Below are 26,190 nucleotides of genomic sequence, written 5' to 3'. Positions count from 1 at the left end.
GGCAAAACAAATAGTTGGTTTAGATAACAATTCTTTTTATGTTTACTATTTATTTATTTATTATTTAGATTTGTATGCCGCCCCTCTCCGCAGACTCGGGGCAGCATATTACTATGCACTATGTGTGGCATTTCTATTTAAATTTAGCCTAAGGTGTTTTTCTGTCTCCTCTATTAAACTTTTAAGAGTTTTAGGGATTCTCTAGAAACTCTCTTCAGTAGGTTGGGGACCAAAGACATTGTTTTATAGCAATACCGTTTCTTTATGAGACAGCAATTTCAATTTTATGGGAGAAAACAGATTGAATCCTTAGCCATCCCAATAAGAGGTGTCTCAGAACCTGGCCCTTTCCCCCACTTTCTTTAATATCTACCCACACCAAGGTATCATTGGCTAATCTGAACGGTCTTCTCTGTGCGCTGCAGGGAGAGTCCAGGCATGGATTCACCTCATCAGTTGCCTAGGGGACTGAGCACTAAAAAGTATCAGCAATAATGTGGCTAGAAAGAGCAAGATACTGTGGAAGACCAGCAATAAAGTGCTAAGACAGGTGAGGCTATAGTGATCTTAAGTGGTCGGTCAAAGCCGAAAATGTCAGCAAAATGGTAATCAGAAACTGTGCAGCCTTAATTGCCTCTCAAAATAGCCACCAGCAATAAATGCAAAGGAATGCTGCAATTATGCCAAGCAAAATGGTCACCATGATGAAAACTGCCTGATAACAGGCAGATCATAGTAGTTAAAATGGCCACCAGTCACGGAGCCAGAACGAGCCTCCCGGCACAATCCGTATCTCACCTCCAGCAATCTGCGTACAATTTGCGACTGGTAATCAGCAATAAAATGGAGAGGACTTGCCTCTGCCTCTATGCTGAGAGTATAGCCCCATGAGGCAGGGATTCTGGCTGCCTCAGCTGTTAGGTGGTGGCAGTTCTCACCTGCATACTGGCTAACCTGCACACATTCTGGCAAGAAAGTGGTTTAGTAATCAAGAAGAGTCCAAGCAGAAATCTTTTTAAAACTTCAGTCATTGTTATTATGTACTGAGCTAAGATAAACACATCCCTCTTTTATCAACTGAGTTTGAAAACTGACTCATCACAGCTGGTCAAGCAGAGAAGGCATATTTAATTTAATTATTCACTTAGTCCCCGTGGCAACCGACAATATTAACCCATGCTTGGATTCTCCTTATCAGCACACGGGAGATTCATGAAAAGTTTGGTGTGGTACCTGGAAACTGGGAGGGACAAAACAGGCACTTACAGTGATTCACAGTAAGATGGTGTTGCTCTTTTGCAGAGGCCTTCTAGGCACTTTTAGCTCTGGATGGGACCGTACTATTTCAGAAAGTCAGATGAGCAACCTGGTGATCTCCTGAACATAGCACTCCTGCCAGATACGACTGATGCTACTCAATCTCAGCTGATATGCTAGTTGCAGCCTTTTCTGAACTAAGATGCTTTAGGAAGTAGAACTCATGTCTTGGTCATCTCATGTTTGGATTACCACAATTTCCTTGACATGAGGCTGCCCTTAAAGAGAATTGAGATGCTATCAAGATACAAAAAGTAACTTGATTGCCTGATGACTGGTGTAAGCCAATATAGCAGAATAACACAAATATTGTGGTTACTACATGGGATTTACCACTCAGGCTCCAGCCTTAAATCAACTGCTAGTTATTTCTTATAAAGTGCATTAGTAAGTTCAGGATATGTACCTAATATGTACCTAACAGGCACAGGCAAAGAGAACATGCTGGTAACCCTCCACAAAGTTAGAGTAGCCACGAAACAGCCCTTCCCAATCTTTGCTTGGAAACAACTTCCCCCTTGAGGTTAAAATGCCTCCTTCCCAAATACAATTTAAGAAAGCTATGAAGACAGAACTTTTTCAGAAAGACTTTGGAACAGAGGGTGTAATATGTCTGGTGGCAATAGTTCAGATAGCAGCAGGACTGTTTTGTGTTGATTCTTCTAATTTACACAGCGGAATGTGAATATTTTCGTGTATCTCTTTCAGAATTGTACAGAAATAACTACTTCCACATGTGCAAGTAAAGAGTGCCAAGAACAGTTATCCACAATAACTTCCTTAAACATATGCTCAGTCAATTCTACCGCAACAATGATTTCCTCAACTGCAACGTATTGTCTTCAAAACACTTGCATTCTAGCCTAAAAATATTAACAAATGACATACTTAAAGTGGAGACATTTTGCAATGATAAGGTTAATCAACTACACAGTACCTGGTTTTCAATTGCTTTCCTGTTTTTAGGATCGCTAACAATCAAGAGTTGGAGCTCAGCCATCTTTTTCATCTTGCTATCCATGTCAATCTTCTGGTTAAGGGCTTTAGTTTGACTTTTCAGCAATCTGACTGTATCTTCCTTCCCAAGTTTTTTTGCCAAGAGAGAAGCAGAAGCAGAATGTATTGCGGTAACCCAATTTTCAAGGTCAGTCTGGCTTGTAGCCTGAAAAGAGAGTAAAAACAAATCAAATATTATAAACAGAACACTAAAATACATCTTACCAGGTTTCGCAACCAGTGGACACCAGAGTGAGATCTATTCCATGATGACAGCATGCAATTTCCCCCGTCAAACGAATGAAAGGCTTCTTCTATACTAATACTGCCTTGAAAAACTGGCACTTGTCATTGCTAATAATTCTTAGGCTTTATCTAAAAAGAACACTTTGTATAAAAGATTAAATTCATCACAGGAGGCTTGATTGCGAGAGGATGGCAATTACATAACCTATCATTAGCTTAATTTCAAAAAATACAATTGAATGGAAACTGTACTGAAAATTATTGCAAATGAAGAAGCAGGGAGACAACTTCAGTGACTGTCCAACAGCAGCTTATGCCATCTCCTAAATTTCTCTGTAATGTATAAAGAGCCTAAAATGCTTTATGGGTAGGAAAATGCAGGAGCTGCATAAGGAAACTTTTGCATCTCATTTGGAAACCAAGGACCCAGAGTATGGAGGAAGAATGGAGAGGAACACACTGTAAGATGCTTGAAGTCCAGTGTGAAGTTTCCACAGTCTGTGCTGATTTGGTGAACCATGTCATCTGCTGGTGTTGGTCCACTGTGCTTCATTAGGTCCATGGTCAACATAGCCGTCTACCATGAGATATTGGAGCTCTTCATGCTTCGTTCCACAGATGAGCTTTATGGGGATGCTGACTTCATTTTTCAACACAACTTGGTGCCTTTGGGAGGGAGCAGCGGTCGGCGAAGGCGCTCTGAGCAGAGGGCCGTCAGCTACAGAATTCCCAAGCTGAGGTCACCGCCATTGGAGATGCGGGCAGCGAGCGCAGCAAAGCCCCCAGCTTGCCAACCCATTGCCCCCGCTTCAAGTGGAGCGTACCAACACTCCGAGAATTAAAGGAGAGGGATCGGGAGGCTGGGGCGGAAGCGGAGCTTTTATTTAAAGACGGCTTCTTTAAATAAATTTTAAAAATAAAAAAAATACCACGGGTATACCACGGGTTTTCAAAAAATTTTATTTTATTTATTAATTTTTTGAAAACCTGTGGTATAGGCTTTCCACGAAAGTCGGACCTGCGAAAGTTAAGGGACCACTATACTGAGTACATATGCATGCTTATACTTTTCAGAGGTCCACTATATAAACATCCTTGTTTTATTGATTGCATGTAACATTCTAATTTTCTGAGAGTTGGGGCTTTCATGAGCTGTATCCCATAATCATCGCAATTATGACAAATTACGGCTTGAACTATCTTTCCTTGCATGTAATAAGTCTCTCTCATATATTACGTTTCACCTTTTCAGTTGCATTACTGAAATAAATGAACTTTTGCACGATATTCTAATTTTTCGAGTTTTACCTGTAAATTCAGTACTATGGACCTTAATACTAAGATCATGAACAAAGATATTATATAATGGAAGAATACCTGGAATAAGTAGACGTCTCCAAAAGAGTTGCTGAGGCAGAAGACATTCTCTTTCTTTGGGTGTTCTGGGCAAGATTGCACTATACAATCTTCTCCAAATAGAGCATATTTGGGTGAATTATTTTGCTCCATGGAATTTTTTCCATAAGTCTCATAAAACAGTAGAGTGCATCCTTCACAAAATAAAAAGAAGCACTGAATTATACCAACATCCTCTGAAATACAGATTTAATTTTGTATCAATTACCCTGTTTCCCCGAAAATAAGTCACCCCCCGAAAGTAGGACATAGGAGAGGTTTCATAGAATTGCCTAATATAAGGCATCCCCTGAAAGTAAGATGTAGGAGACGTTTTGTTTCACAGCATTCCCGAACAGAACATAATATGTAAGATATATTTGAAGAAAGTATAATTGTTGAACATGGAAATAATGGTACGGTAGAGTAAGAAATTCTTGGTAGGGTCTGATTTGTCTGGTTATGTTGGTTTGTGATGACAACTACTGTACAGTATATAATAAATGTTCATTTTTTTTGTTCAGCAATAAATGTGAATTCTTCTACATTGAAAAAAAATAAGACATCCCCTGAAAATAAGACGTAGCACATCTTTGGGAGCAAAAATTAATATAAGACGCTGTCTTATTTTCAGGGAAACAGGGTAATACAAAAAATAATGTGAAATAACTCTCCAATAAAAAGAGAAATGTGGAATTAATCAATCAGTTTGGTTTATTTTTTGCTTTTTGATATGAGAGTTGAGGCTGCTGAATAGCTATTTTTTGTTTAAGGAAAAATAGCAGAAATAGTTCATTCACAGATGAGACACAATGACCTTAATTGAGGCTGATTCCCCAAGGCCAGGTTATAACATACCCGACTACAATCAAAACATGCCTGGAATGTATCCCCTTGCTCAGATAAAATAATTAAGCACCACCAGTGTAAAACAACAATAACAACGCCGCCCTTCCATATTAAAGGAATAATCTTGGTAGTGCTTGAAGCCTACAGAAGCTTCAGAACACCAATAAATTTACAGTGATACCTCGTCTTACGAACCCCTCGTCATACAAACTTTTCAATATATGAACCCGGGATTTAAGATTTCTTTGCCTCATCTTAAAAACCTTTCCGTCTTAAAAACCTGAGCCCGGGTCTGTGGGCTCTCCTACTGCGCATGAGCTATCTGACTGCCGAAGGGATTCCCCTGCCTTGTGACTGTCACAACTGGGATTTCCCATTTGCTTGCATAGGAATTCCCCACCGGAATTCCCTGCCGGAATTCCCCGCCTCCTTTTGCTTGCACCTGAGGCGGGGAATGCCGGACCTGCCCCATTTCCCTGCCACTTTCCCCTCTAGCCTTCTGCTTCCTCTAGCCCTCCGCTTCCTCTGCTCCCCGCAGCCATCCCATCCTGCTGCCAAAATCCCCCCTAGCCTGCCGCTTCCTTCACCCCATCTCGCTGCTAAAATCACCAGTCCAAAAGCTTCATATCTTGCCCCAAATCTCTCCAAAAATCGCTCTCCCAAAAGCTTCATTTCTTGCCCCAAATTTCTCCAAAAATCGCTCCCCCAAAAGCTTTGTTTCTTGCCCCAAATCTCTCCAAAAATCGCTCTCCCAAAAGCTTTTGGGAGAAATGGATACTGAAGCTAATAGTGTCATTTTACTTCAAATTGAGAAAATCAGACTGACTAAATATTTTATGCATCAAAATTTGACTTTGTTAATTTGGGGGGGGGAAACTGTTTTTAACATTCCAGAAATGTGATAGCTCCATTTATGAGGCCAACATAATTTAGATAGTAGTAGGAACTATCATAAGCCCTGTACAAGGATTGGCAATATCAGTGAAACTGATCTTAATAAGGATTTCAGGTGCACATATTTCATACTGAGGCTATAAAATAAGACATAAGAATACTATATGTGGAAAGCTTTTGTAGAAATATGCTGAAATTTCCTGAAAACAAATCTGATCTATTCTTGCATTATAAAATTCAATAGAGACCCAGAAAAGTACAGTTATTTCTTTCATTTCAACAATTGTCAATAGGTCTGGCTGACCATTAAGCGTCTACATCTCATACTTAAGAGATGCAGAATATATACATCTTAAATATTTCAACATAAGCAAATCTTGCCCAAACATATTCCTTTTCTAATGTATTCCAGCCTTGAAGTAGACGCTGCAAAAGGATATAGCAAATACACACAAAACATTTCTAATGCAACATAATCATTGCCAGCTTATTCACTACATATATGAACTAAAAATGAGGCTTTAAATCAGAATGAATAACTTTGAAGCCAACCAGCCAACTAATTTTAAGTAAGAAAGGAAGCTTTTATTATTTGAAGGCGCTTACTATATATGGGAACAGAGAGCAATAGCTCTTAAACCTATATACAGTGGTACCTCTAACTACAAACGCCTCTACTTACAAACTTTTCTAGATAAGAACTGGGTGTTCAAGATTTTTTTGCCTCTTCTCAAGAACCATTTTCCACTTATAAACTCGACCCTTCGAAACTGTAACTGGAAAAGGCAGGGCGAAGCCTCCGTGGGGCCTCCCTAGGAATCTCCTGGGAGGAAACAGGGCCGGAAAAGTCAGGGAGAAGCCTGTGTGGGGCCTCTTTAAGAATTTCCTGGGAGGAAACAGGACCAGAAAAGGTGGGGAGAAGCCTCCATGGGGCCTCTCTAGGAATCTCCTCGGAGGAAACAGGGCCTCCACCCTCCCTGTGGTTTCCCCAACCATACGTATTATTTGCTTTTACATTGATTCCTATGGGAAAAATTGCTTCTTCTTACAAATTTTCTACTTAAGAACCTGGTCACGGAACGAATTAAGTTCATAAGTAGCGGTACCACTGTACTGCTTCACAGTGCTTTACAGCTCCCTCTAAGCCAGTGTTTCCCAACCTTGGCAACTTGGAGATATTTGGACTTCAACTCCCAGAATTCCCCAGCCAGCATTCTCTCGCTGGGGGATTCTGGGAGTTGAAGTCCAAATATCTCCAAGTTGCCAAGGTTGGGAAACACTGCTCTAAGCGGTTTACAGAGTCAGCATATTGCCCTCAACAATATGGGTGCTCATTTTACCATCCTCAGAAGGATGGAAGCTGAGTCAACCTTGAGCCAGCGAGATTCGAACTGCCCAACTGGTGGTAGCTTGCAGTCAGCTGAAGTAGCCCGCAGTACTGCATTCTAACCACTGCCCCATCACGGCTCTTTATTCCCAAACTGCATATGGCTGTCTTGGGAAATACTGGAGTCATGTTGGCACTGAAGTCATGTTTGCAACACAGTCCTACATCCATCATTGTCTTATACCATCTTCATGCCATTCATGGACACAAAAGACAATTACATTGCAATGAGTTTTAATTAGTCATGACTTGCATAGGGCTCTAATAGTTCAGTATTTTTCATTAATATTACATTTCCTGGAAAGTAAAGTCTATTTTCTTCCTTCCTATTGAACTGATAAGAGATACTTCTAAATATTGGACATAAAGAGGGGAAGACATAATTGGTCTTTTTTTTCCAGTAGGAGCATCCAGAGTGGAACCACTCCACAAGTGGCTTTTACAACAGGGAGGTGAAGAACTCACATCTGGCTGTACTTTCTCAATTCCCTAGAAACATTTTCATGGCACATAAGGAATATCTTCACCACTACACTCCTGACATTGCTTAGGGCTCATGGATCAATCAGTACTCCCTCTAAGTGACCAATAATGGAGGCATAAAAATTGGCATCCAGTTCATGAATGATCAATTTGGTCTTTACCTTGCCTCTAACTCACTGCCTTTGTTTTTGCAGCAAGTGAAAAAAGTAATTCCAATTAAAAAGTATAGCAAAACGGTGGCAAGACCCCGTAGCTCCTTGACATTTGCAAGGCTGACAAATGGGGACAATTCAGGATGAAAAACTCTATCTTGCAGTTTTGGAATGAATACTGCAAAACTTGATTCTGCCCCCCTCCCCTTTTGCTTCACAGCTGAGCAGGAAATCAATCAGCTCAGCTAAAAAGAGACCCATTGTGAAGAAACTCATCCTTATGTAGAAAACCCCTTTAATGTGGTTCGAAAGAATTCAGCCACTTTTGCTATCGCAAGAGCATTTGTACTTCAATCAGTTGAAAGAGTATGGGATAAAGCCTGTTAATGTGATCAAAGGATATTTGGAACAGAGACTGAAATGTACAGTGGTACCTCTACCTAAGAACATATCTACTTACGAACTTTTCTAGATAAGAACCGGGTGTTCAAGGTTTTTTTTGCCTCTTCTCAAAAACCATTTGACATTTTCAAACCCGAGCCGCCGAAACTGTAACCAGAGAAGCCTCCGTGGGGCCTCTCTAGGAATCTCCTGGGAAGAAACATGGCCAGAAAAGGGGGGGGGAGAAGCCTCCATGGGGCCTCTCTAGGAATCTCCTGGGAGATTCCTGGGCCTCCAGCCTCCCTCTAGTTTCCCCATTCGCACACATTATTTGCTTTTACAAATAATAGGAAAAATTGCTTCTTCTTATAAACTTTTCTACTTAAGAACCTGGTCATGGAACGAATTAAGTAAGTAGAGGTACCACTGTGTTAGAAATGAATTGCAAAACACTAAATGTCACAAGCTGTAGCTGACCTTTTAATGTTATCCAATATTGTTTCCATTTCTTCCGGGTTATTAGCTCAAGTTTTTTCTCTTTCTGTAGGGTCACAAGAGGCCTGAAGAAAAGCCACCCAGCTTTCCGAATGACTCCTTGTTCTTTCTCATACAGCAGGTCCAAGTGCTCCAAGGAGCTGAGGGACTCACTGCTCGAGTCCTCGGTTTCCATAGAAGAGTCTGTGTTCTCAACGTTGGTTCTGCTCAGGTCAAGCTCTCGCATGAAATTTTCATAGATACTTTGTCTTAGGATGTCACTGCTGATTGCATTAGCTGATTCACTTCTTTGGGGCAAAATCTGGCCAGAGCTCTGGGACCAGAGAGAACCAGAGAAATGGGAAGGAGCAAAAAGGTCCGTAGAAAGGCTTTCATACCCTGTATCAAAATACTCATTTGAATCTTTGCATCTTGGCTCCTGTAAAAGAAGAAAAGTGGCACAATTAAATGGCAGACAGTGATCAAGTAGCAATGCTTTGCTTCACAAGTGTGTGTATCTGCTGCTAATAAGCTCATTCATAAAATAGTGTTGCAATTTGTTGGAATTAATAGCGCATTATGCAGATTATGCAGTGCAATAAAGTTAATACATTAGAAGGATGTGATTAAAGTAAGAACATCAGAGCTCACCGATTCATACAGCTCTTATAGGTGATCTTTTAATACAGTCATTGACGCCGTGATATCTGCTGTCAAAAGCAGAATGAAAATCATCCTAAGGATTAGATATTTATTTACTTATCTTTGCACTGAGAGTCAGAATTTATTTTGGATTATTTTAAATTAGAGTATTGCCAATGTTATCACAATTCTTTGCTCAACTTAAAAACATATTCGCAGTCAATATTATTGTATCTATACTGTTTCCAAGTCATCTAGAATCCTATAGAGTGCAGAAGGAGTTATGCAGCTTAGAAATGTAACAAACCAACGAACATAGGTGGAAGGGACCTCGAAGGTCTTCTAGTCCAACCCCTCATTCAAGGCAGGAGATTTATATTAGCCCAGCTGTCCAGTCTATTCTTGAAAACATCCAGTGATGGGAGCATCTTCAACCCCAACTCTCACTGTCATGAAATTTCTTCTTCCTTTTAATTTGGATCTCCATCCTTTATTTCTAGTCCTGCCCTCTGCTGCCCTAGAGAATAAGTCAGTCCCTTCTTTCTGACAGCTACTCATGAAGACAACTATCATGCTTCCCCCAATCTTTCTCTTTGATAGACATACCTCCCTCTCTCAACCATCTGCCATATAATTTAACCTCCTGACCTTTTACCATCTTTTCTGCTCTTCTCTGCATACTTTCCAGGAGCTCAACCTCTTTTTTTTGTACCGTAGTGATCAAAAGTGGACACAATATTCTTATTGTGATCTCACGAGTGCAGTGCAAAGTGGCACTATTTCTAATTAATATTATTCAACTTGTAACTTACTCTTTCTGTGGCGTACACAAGAATACAGTAGTACCTCTAGATACAAGCTGCTCCACATGTGAGTATTCCAAGATACGAGCCACGATGGGAGCGAAATTTCTGTTCCAAACCCGAGCTCAAATTCGGGATACAAGCCGAGCTTCCACTAGGTGGCGCAAGAATCCTTGCTTCTGGTTATCTCCACAGGGAAAAACAAAGTCTAAAGCCATTTGTTCCAGATACGAGCTGATCGACATACGAGCTCCATTCTGGAACGAATTAAACTCGTATCTAGAGGTACTACTGTACATTTTTACATGATTCCAAGCAGTGGTGGGTTCTAAATTATTTTGCCACCGGTTCACATGAGCACTCGTGTGCAACACTTCTGAGCATGTGCAGAAGCATCCTGGGTGGGTGAGTGGAGCCTTCTGCCCCACCAGTTCTAAGAACTGGTCTGAGCCAGGAACAACCCACTGCTGATTCCAAGGGGATTTCTCCTTCAGCAACGAAAAATCACATTCATTTTATTTCAGTAGTAAATAAAATATATCACAAGTTTCTTTTCTGTGCCAGTTTTACATACTATTATAAGAAGGTCTACAGCCTGGGACAACCCAGGTTTCAAGGCTATAGATAATGCCAAACCACTAAAGTTTTGCTTGTTCATAATTATCAAAAATCAGTGAGATAATATCTTGCCCTTTTGATACAGGAAATATATGAAGATACATAGATGCAGCCGTATTGCCAAGCAGCTGAGGTTTAGTCATATAACCATGAGGGGAAGGGGCAGCTATCAAAACTTTGTATAGCTCCAAGTTAGGTCCACCCTAATTTCCAAAGATCATAAATTGACAACTACCCGTAAACCTTACCTCAAACATCACTATGAAGCTTTTGTTAAGGTTTTTCCTGCTGAAACATATCTATGCAATATGCAATAATGATCTAAAATTTGGAACCAACTCCCCCCAGATATCAGAGTTGCCCCCACCCTCCTTGCCTTTCGTAAGCTCCTTAAAACCCACCTCTGTCGTCAGGCATGGGGGAATTGACTTTTTCCCTCCCCCTAGGCTTATAAAATTTATGCATGGTACACTAGTATGTATGTTTGGTTTTAAATTGGGGTTTTTAAAATTAACTTAAATATTAGATTTGTTTTACATTGTATTGTTATTGCTGTGAGTCGCCCCGAGTCTGCGGAGAGGGGCGGCATACAAATCTGATTAATAAATAATAAATAAATAATAAATAAAATTTCTTCTCCTAGCTTTGTATTTGATGTTGCCTCCCCTATGCTGCCTTTCTGGAGAGTTTTGATACACGTGAAGGAGAAACAAACATGCACAATACCTCCTGGAACCCTATGTAATGCTGCCTTGAACCCTCCTGAGTTTAGTTCTGTGGGTCTATATATCCTGCGAGGCATCCATTTCAATACCAAAATTAATCCCCACAAGTAAGCATAACTCCTTCCAAGTTGATTTCACTTCCTTCTTCCCTTGCAGCACCTTCCTTCACAAACTCTTCCATTTTTTAAGATTAGCTATGATGGAGACCAAAAGCATTCATGAGGGAAAGCAATAAGCAGGGATTGGTATCTGCAATTCTTCCATGACAACAGCGGTATCCAATGTTTTCTAGCCACAGAACCTTTGAGTAGCATGCCAGTCGAAACGAGCCAGGAAAAAGAAGTGAGCAAGCCAGCATGAAACGTATATTTAAATTCAGTTTTAATTAAGCAAGTTACATACAGTTAATATGGTTCCTACCTATGCATTTTATAATTTTTTTTACTTTAAACATCCAAATCTTGAAGGGCCACATGTAGCCTAGTTATCCCAGGAAATGCTGGGTTCATTTTGCCTGGCATACAAAGCCAAACAAACATGCAAGTTGAGAAAATCTCTTGAATTGCTTTATTCTGTACAGAATAAAAAATAAATTGCTTTATTCTTTCATTTTGTACCCCATTCCTCCTATTCCATCACTCCACTGTATCAATTTCAAAATTCCTGGATTATGATGTGAATATATTGCATGACAGGGAGTAAAGCCAGGGAATGGGTGATAACAGAATAAATAACATACGGGATAATGCAGAGGGCATTTTAAAAAGCATGCTTTGAAGCAACAACTAAAAGCAGAAAAAAATAGCACAGCCAACTCCTATGCCTTGTAGGGCTTTATAGGTCATAACCAACACTTTGAATTGTGTCCAGTAACCAATCGGCAGCCAATGCAGTCTGCGGAGTGATGGAGAGGTATGGGCATATTTTGGAAGGCCCAAAACTGCTCGCGCAGCTGCATTTTGGACGATTTGAAGTTTCTGAACACTCTTCAAAGGTAGCCCCATGTACGGAGTGTTGCAGTAGTCAAACCTCGAGGTGATAAGGGCATGAGTGACCATGAGCAAAGACTCCACGTCCAAATAGGGCCGCAACTGGTGCACCAGGCGAACCTAGGCAAACGCCCCCCTTGCCACAGTCGAAAGATGGTTTTCTAAAGTTAGCTGTGGAGCGAGGACACCAAAGTTGCGAACCCTCTCTGAGGGGGTCAATAATCTCCCCCAGGGTAATGGACGGACAGATGGACATGTCCTTGGGAGGCAGTACCCACAGCCACTCCGTCTTGTCTGGATTGAGATTGAGCCTGTTGACACCCATCCAGACCCTGACAGCCTCCAGACACCGGCACATTACTCCCACTGCTTCACTGAGTGGACACATGGTGAAAATGTACAGCTGAGTATCGCCAGAGTACTGATGGTAACTCACCTGTGCCCCTGGATGATCTCACCCAGTGGTTTCGTGTACATATTAAACAGCAGGGGGAGAGGATCGCCCCCTGCGGTATCCCACAAGGTAGAGACCTAGGAGTCGACCTCTGACCCCTTGCTAACACTGACTGTGACCAACCAGAGAGGTAGGAGGAGAACCACCATAAAACTGTGCCTCCCACTCCCAACCCCTCCAGTTGGCGCAGAAGGATACCATGATCGATGGTATCGAAAACCGCTGGGAGGTCAAGAAGCACCAGGACAGAGAATAAACCTCTCTCCCGGGCCCGCCAGAGATCATCCATCCAATTCTGGCAGCAGTCACTACATAAACAATTAGATATATTTCTTCTTTATTAAATTTATCTGGCAAAATGCCTAATAAAAATATTTCAGATTTTAGTTCAATTATTTGTTTCAATATCTGCTCAATCCATATTTGGATCTCTAACCAATATTTTTTGGCTTCAGTACATGTCCATCACATATTATAAAAAGAGTCAGATATAGTATTACATTTCCAACATTTCATTGATTTATTCTTATACATTTTTGCTAATCTCTCTAGAGACATATGCCATCTATAAAACATCTTATACATATTTTCTTTAAATGCTGTTACCATCGTCATTTTATTATTCCTTTCCCATAGTTGTTGCCACATTTTCATATCTATTGTATGTCTTATATGTCTCATCCATTTTATCGTTGCCAAATTTTAATTCAATGGAGAACAAACAAAAGCTAAATCACCTGCAAATGATTGTAATTTATATCTTTTTTTAAATTTTAAGTCTCGTAATCTCCTTATCCTCTCTTATATTTCTATTTAATACTTCTAATGTCAAGATAAATAGCAGTGGTGATAACAGGCTGCCCAGTGGTTTTTTCAATGGCCAACAATTCATAGCTATTATGATATTCGCTTGCTAAGGGCTACGCCTCACTTGCCAGAATGAAATTCTTGAACTGTTGCTTGGAAAGGAACCTAATGTTGTCATACTAGAAGACTGTGCATTAGTTTTAATATTATATAAACATTTTTACCAAGAATTTCTAAGGCATGGTTCTCTAGTAAATACTATTAGAACATTGGTTTTGTTGCTTTAAGCAAGTACTATTTTCCATTAGAGCAAAATTATAGTTTACCCATTTACACTAACAGTGATTACCTATTTTTTTACATACCGGTATATGTACGTATGTACGTATGTATATGTATGTGTATATATATATACATATATACATGGGGTTTTTTTATGTCGGATCACCCTGGTATACTGAAGGAACGTCACAGCTCCTTTTTGCCTCTAGGCCCAGCCCAGGGCCATTTCAAGGCAGTTAATTTATTCATAGCCGACAACTATATTCTGTATGTATCACATGTTTTTTGCTGGAATTTTTAAAATTAAGGGAGACTAGGATGGCACCATTTCGGCCAGCTGATGAGGCCAGAACAAGGCCCAAATGGTGCCATCCTAGTCTCCCTTAATTTTAAAAATTTCAGCAAAAAACATGTGATACATACAGAATATATACATATACGTATACGTACAAGTATACATATACATATGGCTAGAGAATTAACTATTTGGAATTGAATACTTAACATATGATTTTAATTTTTACATGTGATTTTAATTTTAAACTGGCAAACTTTATTTCCTGGATTTTGTGTCAGTTTATACAGAACTCTTTGCAGGGTTGCAGTTTAAAAGCAAATGATAATATAACACAATTATTATTCTTCACTCCCATTGTGAAAATCTCCCTGAACAGATAGCTCTGAACTGAGAAGTGGAGAGCAGAGTACATCTTCATTATAGAAAACGAAGTACGCATCATTATAGAAAAGCTTAAAATATTGACAAAATATTTAATAAGTAAAAATTATTTAATGCACTAAGCCTATAAACATTTAACATTCCCTACCTACATCGGAAAAGTCATTTACTGTATATAAAAAGCACGAAATGAAAAATCATTTAAAAAAAATATTTGCTTAGTGTACATTTATTCACATACACCCATTTATAGGGGCGAGAAATCTCCCACTTATCTATGTGATGGCTTTGGACCTGCAACTTTCGCACAAGCAAATGAGAGCCAGATTGGTCTAGTGCAGTGATGGCAAACCTATGGCACTGGTGGTATGCAAACCGTTGTCCTAGCTTAGTTCCAACATGCACGCGTGTGCTGGTCAGCTGATTTTTGACTCACACAGAGGCTCTCGGAGGGCATTTTTGACTTCCAGAGAACCTCCAGGGGAATGGGGGAGGGGTTTTTTACTCTCCTCCAGCTCCAGGGAAACCTTTGTAGCCTGGGAAGGGTCAAAATACGAACCTACTGGGCCCAGCAGAATTTGGGAAACAGGCCATTTTTGGCCTCCAGAGGGCCTTTTGGGGGGGGAGCTGTTTTCACCCTCCCTAGGCATTGAATTATGGGTATAGCCACTCACACATGCACAATAGCATGCGTGCATGCTCTTTCGGCATCCAAGGAAAAAAAGGTTTTCCATCACTGGTCTAGTGCTTGAAACATCAGGGTAGAAAGCAGAATATCATTAGTTCAAGCCCTGCATTAGCCATGACAACCAGCTGGGTGACCTTACCACTTTGGGGGAAAAAATAATGAAATGGAATACAATTAAATGAATAAATGAGGAAGCTGGTAGGAAACCTCGGAAAGAGAGGAGGAAAGGAAGAAAACAACAACAGAATTACAAGAAGGAGGAAGAAAAGGAAAGAAGAAAGGAGGATGGAAGATGATTTCTGATGCTCACAATTTCCCACAAGAAAACTCAACAAGGAAGCCAGCAAGAAGTTGGAAATCACTCCCACTGCTTTTTTTTTTTTTTGCAGTGGTCATTGCATGGTCATTCTGTTTCCCTGTTTATGTAAGGAAATATCTCCGAAACAATGACCCAATGAAGTAGGAGTTGTCTAGTTTAATTTAAGTATCTATAGTAAGTTAAGTATATAGCCTACAATGAAGAATCCAAAATTCATACTTCAGGTCACTTTGTAAGCTTGAAATTCCACATACCTGTAGCTTCCTCTTCTTCCTCGACAAGCTTCCTGTCCAGTCACTGATCCGACGCATTCGGCTTTTTAAAGTTTCCTTCTTAGCTGCATCCTCATTAAGATGTCTAGATTTCCTACAAGGCAGAGTGAAGGAAGAGTATTGTGGAGATCCTCTGTGCTCCACCTTAGAAGGAACATCTATGGCAGAGGTAAATGAAACCCGGTTGCTTAAACTAGCATGCGTATTGATGTAATCTGCAGAAAATCCAATATTGGAGGCTTGGCAACTTCTTAGATTTGAATCCCCATATAAATCACGGAGGGAAGAAAGAGATGAACTTTGATTCAATGATTTTTTGCAGTCATTCTGGGAGAAATCAACTTGGATTCTTGTTTCTGGAATTCTTCGGGGTACGTATGACACATCTAGTTCATTTATCCCTCCATTATTGCCCCATGGAGCATCATACCATGACGACTCTGAACTAATGGAGCTCCCTTTACTGGACCTAAGTCTTGAATCAGTAGCTGACAGGCGATGGCTTTCAACACAATCTGTACTCGAAGATTCCTTTCCTTCAAGCATGTTATTCTTTTCAGATTCTGAAGTAGGGAAATATCTTAAGAGTTGGACTGGTTCACTGGCTTCATCTCTAGAAGTGCTACTATTATTGCCAATGTTGTGGAATTCAACTTTCAAACACCCATCAAGCTTCCCTAAAGTCTTGATGAGAACTTTTGGACTCATTCTGTCATCTGGTGATAAACTTTCTTTTTCCCCATAGCAAGTTAAGAAATGTCCATTACATTCCTTGGAAGGAACATAATTGTTGGTAGTTTCAAAGCCGATGTAGTGAAAACCATTCTCAGGCAGAAATGCACTGTTAGTCTCCTGACTAAAGTTCTCCAATGTGGGAGTCCTGGGCTTTGCATGGCTATTACTCTTAGATACTTTCACAACTGTATCACTGAGTCTTGAGGAATAAGGCTGGTTACTCTTAAAATGAGAAAGGCAGCTCCTGGCCAATGATCGGGATTTATAGTTCGCATTACTGGAACTGTGGCTGCACCCACGTGCAGAGCAGGATTTTTCATCTTTAGAATGGATGCCACGAATTTTCAGAGAGCGGGGTTTCTGTTTGGTAGCAGGTGAAGATACAGTGTGGTTTTTGGTTCCCTGAAGACTGTATTGACTGTCTGAATTTCCCATTTTTTACTAAAAAGGAAACATAAATAGGTTTGGTTGTTAAAAAGTCATGCCCAAGAAACACGTAATCCTTACTTGTGAACTCCTAAGAAAATCTATAAACAATGAAAGATACTTCCTTCAATTGCCTCTAGTTGATACTACATGTTCACTATGTTTAACTGGGACACAAATAATTAAATATAATGGAATAATATTTTTAAAAATTTATATTTTAAAGTTGATGTGGGATTACTGGTATAAACCCCTGGTTAATTTTTCAGAGTGAACAAGCAATAATAATAAAAGCTGTCCTTCCCGCTCAAGTTAAAATGCTGAATAGTGTTGGGCGAACCGAACCCACACAATTCGGGTCCGTACCAAATTTTGTGGTGTTCGGCATGCCGGACCCGAACCCGAATTTTTTTTTTAAATTGTGCTTTAGTTTGGCGTTCGTGCCGAACACCACGAAAGCCACCACCCGGCTGTCATCTGCTGAGAAGAGGGGGAGGAGCAGGGCGCCAGTGGCGGCAGAGGAAATCGAACACCAGGGAGCTGTCAGCCAGTCGGGAGACTGGGAGGGAGGCACAAAAGGAGCTGGGGAATCCCACGAAGAGATTCTGGGGCGGAGCTTTGACATCACGTACACCGGCAGGTTGCTAAGGATGCCAAAGTGATCACTTCCTGGATTCCATGGAATCCAGAAAGTAATCACTTGGGCATCCTTAGCAACCTGCCGGTATACGTGACTTCAAAGCTCCGCCCCTGGAATCTCTTTGTGAGAGGGATTCCCCAGCTCCTTCAAAGGGAGGTCTTTTCATGTAAAAAAAAAAAATTATGAAAAAGGATGCCACAGTGGCGCTGCAAGCAAAGGGAGGTCTTTTCATGTAAAAATAAAAGTTTTTATTTTCACGTGAAAGGACCTCCCTTTGCTTGCAGCGCCGCTGCGGCGTCCTTTTTAAAAAAATAAAAATAAATAAAAATAAAAAATCTGTAAAAATAAAAAACGATGGGATTCCGGGGGTGGAGCTTTGGTGCCACGAACCATTTGGGTTCGGCCGAATTTTGCGCGAAGTTCGTCCGAACTTGCCGAACCCGAACACCGTTGGGTTCGCCCATCACTAATGCTGAATTGAAAAATATTTGTGGAAAAGTGACTTTTCAAATAAAAATGTATATTTCAGACGTACCTGAAAAAAAACCCACTCAAATGTGGGTGGAATTAGCAGTTTGCATACTTGTCATTATTTTGATAAATGGACTTTATGTTTTTCAGCCAAGAAACGAGATTCCATGAGATTGCCTGTAAATAAATAAGAAATGTCCTAGTCACATAAATGAAAATAAATTTGTATTTTAATATGAATATCCATCTGAATAGAATAGAATAGAATAGAATTCTTTATTGGCCAAGTGTGATTGGACACACAAGGAATTTGTCTTGGTGCATATGCTCTCAGTGTACATAAAGAAAAAGATACATTTGTCAAGAATCATGTGGTACAACACTTAATGACTGTCATTAAGTTAATGATTAACACAAGAACATGGAGTTAATATTTACTGTATGCTCTGCAGATATTTTATCCATTCATTTGAATTTAAATCTTTGTTTAAATTTGGTATGGCCACCCATTTTAGTAGACATTGGACAAATAAATCTTTTAAAAATTTGAAAAAACTAAAAACAAGATAGATGGGGCATCTGTCTTAACTTAACCGATAGGCTCTTTTTCTCAGTGTGCTGAGAGAGAATGCAAGGAAAGAAAAGATTGGATTCTCTTTCTCTGGAGAAAGTCTAAACTAAAAATAGCCATCACAATAACATGCCCTGAGTCTCAAACAGCCTCACATCACTGAATGTAAAGCAGCAATCATTCAAACTTGCTCCAGGGTTTAATTGACATTAAATGATGTTATATAACTAGCTCTCTTGTTACAGCTTGGGTAATCCCCATGGATTTTTGAAGTCATTGTTGATTAATGAGTCTAAGTTGCAGCTGTGACCCAGAGGTGAAAGAGCATAGGGTAATTCACTCATACCACCAGTTAGCCACTTCTTTGTTTGCATGAACTTGAACTTAATTTGCCAGGAAAGCAACAGATCAAACTGCACTAGGCACCACCTGCTTTAAAAGGAAGGCATCTACTGGCAAGCTGATCAATCAAATCTGTTGAGAGACAGACTACAAAAAGGTGCAGCTTGAAGTAGAAAGAAGAAATCCATTTCACACACCCTTGCAGGAGAATTAGATTTCAAAAGGATTTAAATTTTTTTGTTGAAATATTTCTCTATCAGTTGTGCGAGTTGACCGACTTTTATAAAATTCAAAGTGCTGTAAAATATTTACCTTGTACCTGCTGTACAACTGAATACAACTGCATGCTCTCAAAACGTATTAAATGAAGCAGTCCCATTTTTAAACTATAAAAATATCTCTATTAATTATTCAAATCTTTGTCTCAGTTAACCTACAGATTAGGATTCACGTTCACTACAAACTTGTATTTCAAAACTGGCAAAAAGATATACCTAGCAGGAAGGCACTTCACAAGTGAAAATGATTTTTATATTAAAACATGTGTATCTATGCACAGAAATTCAAGGACATTTTTACTACAAAACATACTTTATAATATTTTTTTGCTTTATTTTATGTTCAAAACCACCTTCTACCTCATAGTTCCCAGTGACCAATAAAATCCCACAGAGTTGGTCCTGTCAACTAAACAGTATTGGCTGGCAGGCCCACGGGGAAGGGCCTTCTCTGTGACTGCCCCGCCTCTCTGGAACTAACTACCCCCTGAGATCCAGACTGTCCCCACTCTTTTGGCCTTCTGGAAAGCATTGAAAACCCGGATTTTCCGGCAGGCCTGGGGCCATATTTTTATGCTGCCCAATTCCCAAAGAACTCTGGGTGGCTTACAACAGGATATAGAAAATACATTTTAAAACGTCATAATAGATTAAAAACAGTTTAAAAATTGCATAAATACATATCATTATGTAATATTTAAACTGTTTTTTAATATTTTATGATGTTTTTGATCCTGTTGTAAGCCACCCAGAGTCCTTTGGGAGTTGAGTGGCATAGAAATACAATAAATTTAATTAATTTAAATTAAATTTCACAAGTATTATGCTTTTCTTTTTCTTATAAGTACTAATCGCTCCATTGACGTATCATTGATATCAATTCAGGGGAACATGTACAGCTCATGCTAAGGTAGAAGAAAAACAATATAAAGGATTTGAAGGGGAAAAACTCACACATTTTGCAAGCTGTTTGGTGGTGAGTAAAAGTAAATCACTAGGGTACTAATGAACAATGCAACAGAACATAATTCTCAATCAAGGCATTTATATTCAGAGTCTGGGTACCAGAAGCATGAAGCACATTCACAAGGATGCTTTCAGAAATCTATTTGTATTCATAAGATGACTTGAAACCCAATTTGTCTAAAGAATCAGTGAAAGGCCATCTGGCCCCCACTATGGTTGTGCACTCACTGTGTAATCCTTTTTAGCCGAGCGGGCAGCAAGCAAGCTGCTGTTAAAAAGTTTGACAAAGTAGCAACAATTTTTCAGACTTGAGCCAGTGATACAACTTCCATTGTGCCCTCATACAAGGAAGAAGGTTAATGAATACAGTACATCTATCAAAGGCAGGTATGCAAAGTGAGCTGACAAAAGGCACAATGAACAGTTAAGATGACAACCACTGCATGTGTGAAAAGTGCCGCCAGGGAGCAACTCTTTTCTGATCACAAACGGCAACTTTCTAAGCAAATTTACAGCTTGCCAACTTCGAAGAGCTCTCCAGTATTCTTCATAGGAAACAGATTAAGTTTATAATGAGGCTGCATGTGCTTGAATAAGAAGCATCCAAATAGAATTCAGGAAGCTGTCCTGGACTGAGACAGATAATTAATCTATTTAGTTCACTAATCAGGACTGTTGGGATTTCAGAAAGTCCCCCCCTCCAAAAAAAAACCTTCTTTGGCCTCCTCCCCCAGTCATTTAGCCCATTTGCATATATTTACCATTTGCATATATTTTATTATCATTTTGTTATTCAGATATTTCTTTCCAGGAGGGCTGAAAGTTAGCCACAGTTTGGTAAATAATTTTCAGATTAATTGTTTTATTTTAGCTGAGATGACAGCTTCATAAATTATGTCTGAAGCTGATTTTCTTAAATTAAACTATGATTAACATTCATCATGGTTCTTCTGGGATCAGATATCATTTCAAGACAAAGTTAATTGTGTAGTCTCAGGTTTTTTCTTTCAGTGTACCCAATTCTTACAAGAAATTCATTTTGCTAATCCAGAAAAGAATTAAGGAAAATTAAAACAATATATTATGATATAATCCAAAACAATAGTAGCAAAAACCTGTTCTGTTCCAGCGACAAGACCCCCAGAAAATAGGTCCTCACAAATTGATTTTACAAGATTTAAGCATTTCTAACATTTGAGGAGCAGTGTGGTTTGGATTTAAAGGTTCAGCAAAAATCAGGAAATAAGTCTTTTCAGTGCCAACTGCTAATTAAGAGTTCCCACAATGGGCCAGAGTTCAAATAGAAACCAAAACAGATCATGTCTTTGATCACACCGATCTCTTCACAGACTCACTCTTGAGTTGGCAGGAAGCCCGGAGGTAAGCTCCGAGTCTTCGGAGAGGGGCGGCATACAAATCTAAGTAATAAATCTAAGTAATAAATAATTAGTCCAATTTGCCAGTTTGTAATTCATCATTGAAACAATATCATCCAAAGAGAGAAGTCCGAACATACAACTGGAACATAACGAAAGTTGACTTATTTTACTATTTATTTATCGCACTGAAGCATCATGTGGCTAAGCCTTAAATAGTCTAAGGGCAGGGCCAATTGTTCTACAGATCTATTCACTCTTAGCCACTCCTGCTTTCTGGCAGCCCGGCACTCCCTAGCATCAAGAAGAGGCTCCTCCTCTTCTCCCAAGTCACTCATATGCACCTTGGGAGGTGCAGAAGGCCCTGGTTGGCTTTCAGCCTCTGACACCACATCCTCTCTGATATCCTCACTATCAGACTCGGGTATACAGGCCTAGGGTACCACGCCACAAGCGTCTCTCAATCCTCGAGATCTGTAACCAGCTGCACGGGATGCGGATGGACCACAACAAAGCCATCTTTAAATTCATCATCATAATAGAAAAGAATAATTTTCTCAATAAGAAGCAATCTATTGCAGAATGATAGAAACCATTTTATCAATTTCCAAAGGATTTTCTGAAATAGCTACATAATTTAGAAACTGGATAAATAAATATCAATAACTATGCTAAGCTGATGACAAGAGACAGTTTAATGGTCAAGAAAGCAAGCTAGAAACTGGGAAATTGTAAGTTTTAGTCTTGGCTTAAACATGAAGCCAGCTGAGTGACGTGGGTCAAATTTTGTACTCTCAGTTCTAGGAAGAAGGCAAAAGCAAACTACTCTGTAGAAGGGAATGTTGGGCTTTGAAGAAGCAGAACAGGAAAAATATTTATGCTTTTCTATTCTGGTGTTGAGAATACTGTAGACCACCAAGAAAGCAAACAAATGAAGTGTTAATACTACTTTATAATGCCTTGGGGTAAGGCCACGCTTGGAATACTACATTCAGCTTTGGTCACCACATTGCCAAAAGTATGTTGAGACTCTAGAAAGAATACAGAGAAGAGCAATAAAGCTGATTAGGGGACTGGAGGCTAAAACATATGAAGAACGGTTGCAAGATACCATCGATACCATCTTTCGATACCATCGACCATGGTATCCTTCTGCACCGGTTGGAGGGGTTGGGGGTGGGAGGCACTGTGCTTCAGTGGTTCTCCTCCTACCTCTCTGGCCGGTCGCAGTCGGTGTTAGTGGGGGGTCAGAGGTCGACTCCGAGGTCTCTCCCTTGTGGAGTACCCCAGGGGTCGGTCCTCTCCCCCTTGCTATTTAACATCTACATGAAACCGCTGGGTGAGATCATCCAAGGACATGGGGTGAGGTATCATCAATATGCCGATGATACCCAGCTTTACATCTCCACCCCATGCCCAGTCAACGAAGCGGTGGAAGTGATGTGCCGGTGCCTGGAGGCTGTTGGGGCCTGGATGGGTGTCAACAGACTCAAGCTCAACCCGGATAAGACGGAGTGGCTGTGGGTTTTGCCTCCCAAGGACAATCCCATTGGTCCGTCCATTACCCTGGGGGGGGAATCATTGACCCCCTCAGAGAGGGTCCGCAACTTGGGCGTCCTCCTCGATCCACAGCTCACATTACCACCTATCAGCTGTGGCGAGGGGGGCGTTTGCCCAGGTTCGCCTGGTGCACCAGTTGCGGCCCTATCTGGACCGGGACTCATTACTCACAGTCACTCATGCCCTCATCACCTCGAGGTTCGACTACTGTAATGCTCTCTACATGGGGCTACCTTTGAAAAGTGTTCGGAAACTTCAGATCGTGCAGAATGCAGCTGCGAGAGCAGTCATGGGCTTACCCAGGTATGCCCATGTTTCACCATCACTCCGCAGTCTGCATTGGCTGCCGATCAGTTTCCGGTCACAATTCAAAGTGTTGGTTATGACCTTTAAAGCCCTTCATGGCACTGGACCAGAATATCTCCGAGACCGCCTTCTGCCGCACGAATCCCAGCGACCGATTCAGTCCCACAGAGTGGGCCTCCTCCGGGTCCCGTCAACTAAACAATGCCGGTTGGCGGGCCCCAGGGGGAGAGCCTTCTCTGTGGCGGCACCGGCCCTCTGGAACCAACTCCCCCCGGAGATCAGAACTGCCCCTACTCTTCCTGCCTTCCGTAAACTCCTCAAAACCCACCTTTGCCGTCAGGCATGGGGAAACTAAACATCTCCCCCTGGGCACGTTGAAGTTATATATGGTATGCCTGTATGTGTGTATGTTAGTATAGGGGATTTCTTAAATTTATAATATTTTAATTAATTGGATTGTATTGGATTGTTTTTCACTTGTTGTGAGCCGCCCCGAGTCTTCGGAGAGGGGCGGCATACAAATCCAAATAATAAATAAATAAATAAATAAGAACAAAATATGTCTAGTTTAATTAAAAGAAGGAATACGGGAGACATGATAGCAGTGTTCCAATATCTCAGGGGTTGCCACAAAGAAGAAAGGGTCAACCTATTCTCCAAGGCTCCTGAGAGTAGAACAAGAATCAATGGGTGGAAACTAATCAAGAAGAGAAGCAACTTAGAACTAAGGAGACATTTCCTGACAGTTAGGACAATTAATCCATGGAACAGCTTGCCTCCAGAAGTTGTGAATGTTCCAACACTGTAAGTTTTTAAGCAGATAATCACTTGTCTAAAGTGATGGAGAGTTTCCTGCCTAAGCAGGAGGTTGGACTAGAGGACCTCCAAGGTCCCTTTCAACTCTGTTATCCTATTCTATTCTAAATGGATCATCGGACAAATCAGCCCACAGTTCTCACTCAAGGCACAACAGACCAGGTTCAACTTATCTTACTCTAGCCTCCACTGATGGGAAAGGAGGAAGCGAAGAGAAGAAGAAAGCAGCAGCAAGGTAGATGGACTCAATTCAGTGCAATAGATATGCCTCTGGGAAATCAGAAAGATAAAGTTAAGGATAGCTCATCATAAGAAATCTATCAGTATGATTGCTAAGAATCACTACTGATTCCAATGCAAATCCATCAGTAGATTTTCTAAATGCTGGCAGGATAAGTACTGATCTGACTTCAGGTAGAACAATTTTCCAAAAGAGATGGGATATCATCTGCAACTCCATAACCTGTTTGGCTCTGCAACCAAACAAGACAAACATAGACTTCAACGGATAATTAGAACTGCAAAAGAAACAATTGCTACCAACCTGCCTTCCACTGAGGTCCTGTCAAAAAGTGTCAAAAAGAGGGCCGTGAAAATATTTCCTGACCCCTCAGATCCTGGACATGAATTGTTTCAACTTCTACCTCAGAACGACACTATAGAGCACTGCACAACGGAACAATTTGACACAATGAGTTTTTTTCCCAGAATGCCATCACTCTGCTTAATAACTAATCCCCACAACACTGAAATAATTTACTAAGACTGTATTACTATTATTCTTCTCTTCCTTATTAGTATCTATCTCTTCCCACTTATTACTATAACCATGTGCTTGTATCTTTCAATTTATATTGTTTTTTACTTGTTTCCAAGTACGACGGTGGTGGAATAAAGGGAAGGGTACCTGTTCAAGGAAAAATATATATAATGAGGACCAAATTGGATCAGATGAAATACAGGAAGAAAGAATCTGTACAAGCAATGGAAGAAAAAGGGGAAACAAATAAATGGAAATGAAGCAAAACAAAGAGGCAACTGCAAAGATTAAAAAAAGAAAGGAAGCTGTTTCAGTGTTAAGAAAGTTAAATTCACCAGGCCAACTGCCCATCCCAAACAACTACTAATATTTCAAGGCATGCTTTATAAATCCCAGGTCTGAAACCATCTGCTTCTCTCTTTTTTGTTGTTGTTGTTTCTTTCTAATAAATTATGCTATACTTAATAGTGAAAATAAGAGAAAACCTACCCCCCTCAATTATTTCAGGGAAGGGAAAAAACCCTCAAACCATTATCAATAACATGAAAGTAAATGTGGAGAATGTTTAGTGACTTTGGCATCATATGAATGAACCTTATTAAAAGAGAGCAACAATCTTATTAAAAGAGAACAACAAAATGAAAAGTACTACCAGATGTGCAAAGGCAAAATCTTCAAAGAAAAAAAATGTTTTAATGTTCAATTATTGCAGGAGTAGACTACAGAAATAGACCCAAAGGGATGAAGAATGGAGAAGGAAAGAAGTTTAATAAAAGAAGCAAATGTAAAGATTCTACCCTGATTTCTTAAAGATCTTAGTATACTTTTCAGTCAAGAATACTTTATAATGGCACGCATGTGCACACACACAAACACACCATTCAACAAATCACCATTTTTATATCATCATTTCATTTTCAATTCCTTTCTTGTATCTTTGGAAGCAAGAAGTCCCCACTTATTTTGCCTGAGGGCCATGCCAAATGTGCACATTTCAACGCATCCAAATTTTGTTTCACTAATCAAGAAACAGTTTTAAAAGTAAACAATTCACTTCTACCACAGAAACAGCTGCACTTAACCATTCTTTG

At 40.2% G+C, this 26,190-nt stretch overlaps 1 protein-coding gene across 4 annotated transcripts in view; it reads right to left on the bottom strand.

The window, feature by feature from the left end:
- The window catches only part of TIAM2 (TIAM Rac1 associated GEF 2), a 183,198-nt gene that overhangs the window by 100,512 nt on the left and 56,496 nt on the right, over positions 1-26,190 (bottom strand). For all 4 annotated transcript variants that reach the window (XM_070733750.1, XM_070733752.1, XM_070733751.1 and 1 more), the window contains exons 2-6: positions 18,189-18,301; positions 15,835-17,028; positions 8,578-9,013; positions 3,937-4,109; positions 2,255-2,479 (exon numbers count right to left, since the gene is read on the bottom strand). In XM_070733750.1, coding sequence (XP_070589851.1) covers positions 2,255-2,479; positions 3,937-4,109; positions 8,578-9,013; positions 15,835-17,022 — 2,022 coding nt within the window. In that variant the 5' untranslated portion in view covers positions 17,023-17,028; positions 18,189-18,301. The remainder of the gene's footprint in view (positions 1-2,254; positions 2,480-3,936; positions 4,110-8,577; positions 9,014-15,834; positions 17,029-18,188; positions 18,302-26,190) is intronic.

This window comes from Erythrolamprus reginae, chromosome 1 (genome assembly GCF_031021105.1).
Source record: "Erythrolamprus reginae isolate rEryReg1 chromosome 1, rEryReg1.hap1, whole genome shotgun sequence".
Lineage (NCBI taxonomy): Eukaryota > Metazoa > Chordata > Lepidosauria > Squamata > Dipsadidae > Erythrolamprus > Erythrolamprus reginae.
Note: the sequence above shows the minus strand (reverse complement) of the source record. Positions and strands in the feature narration are given on the sequence as shown.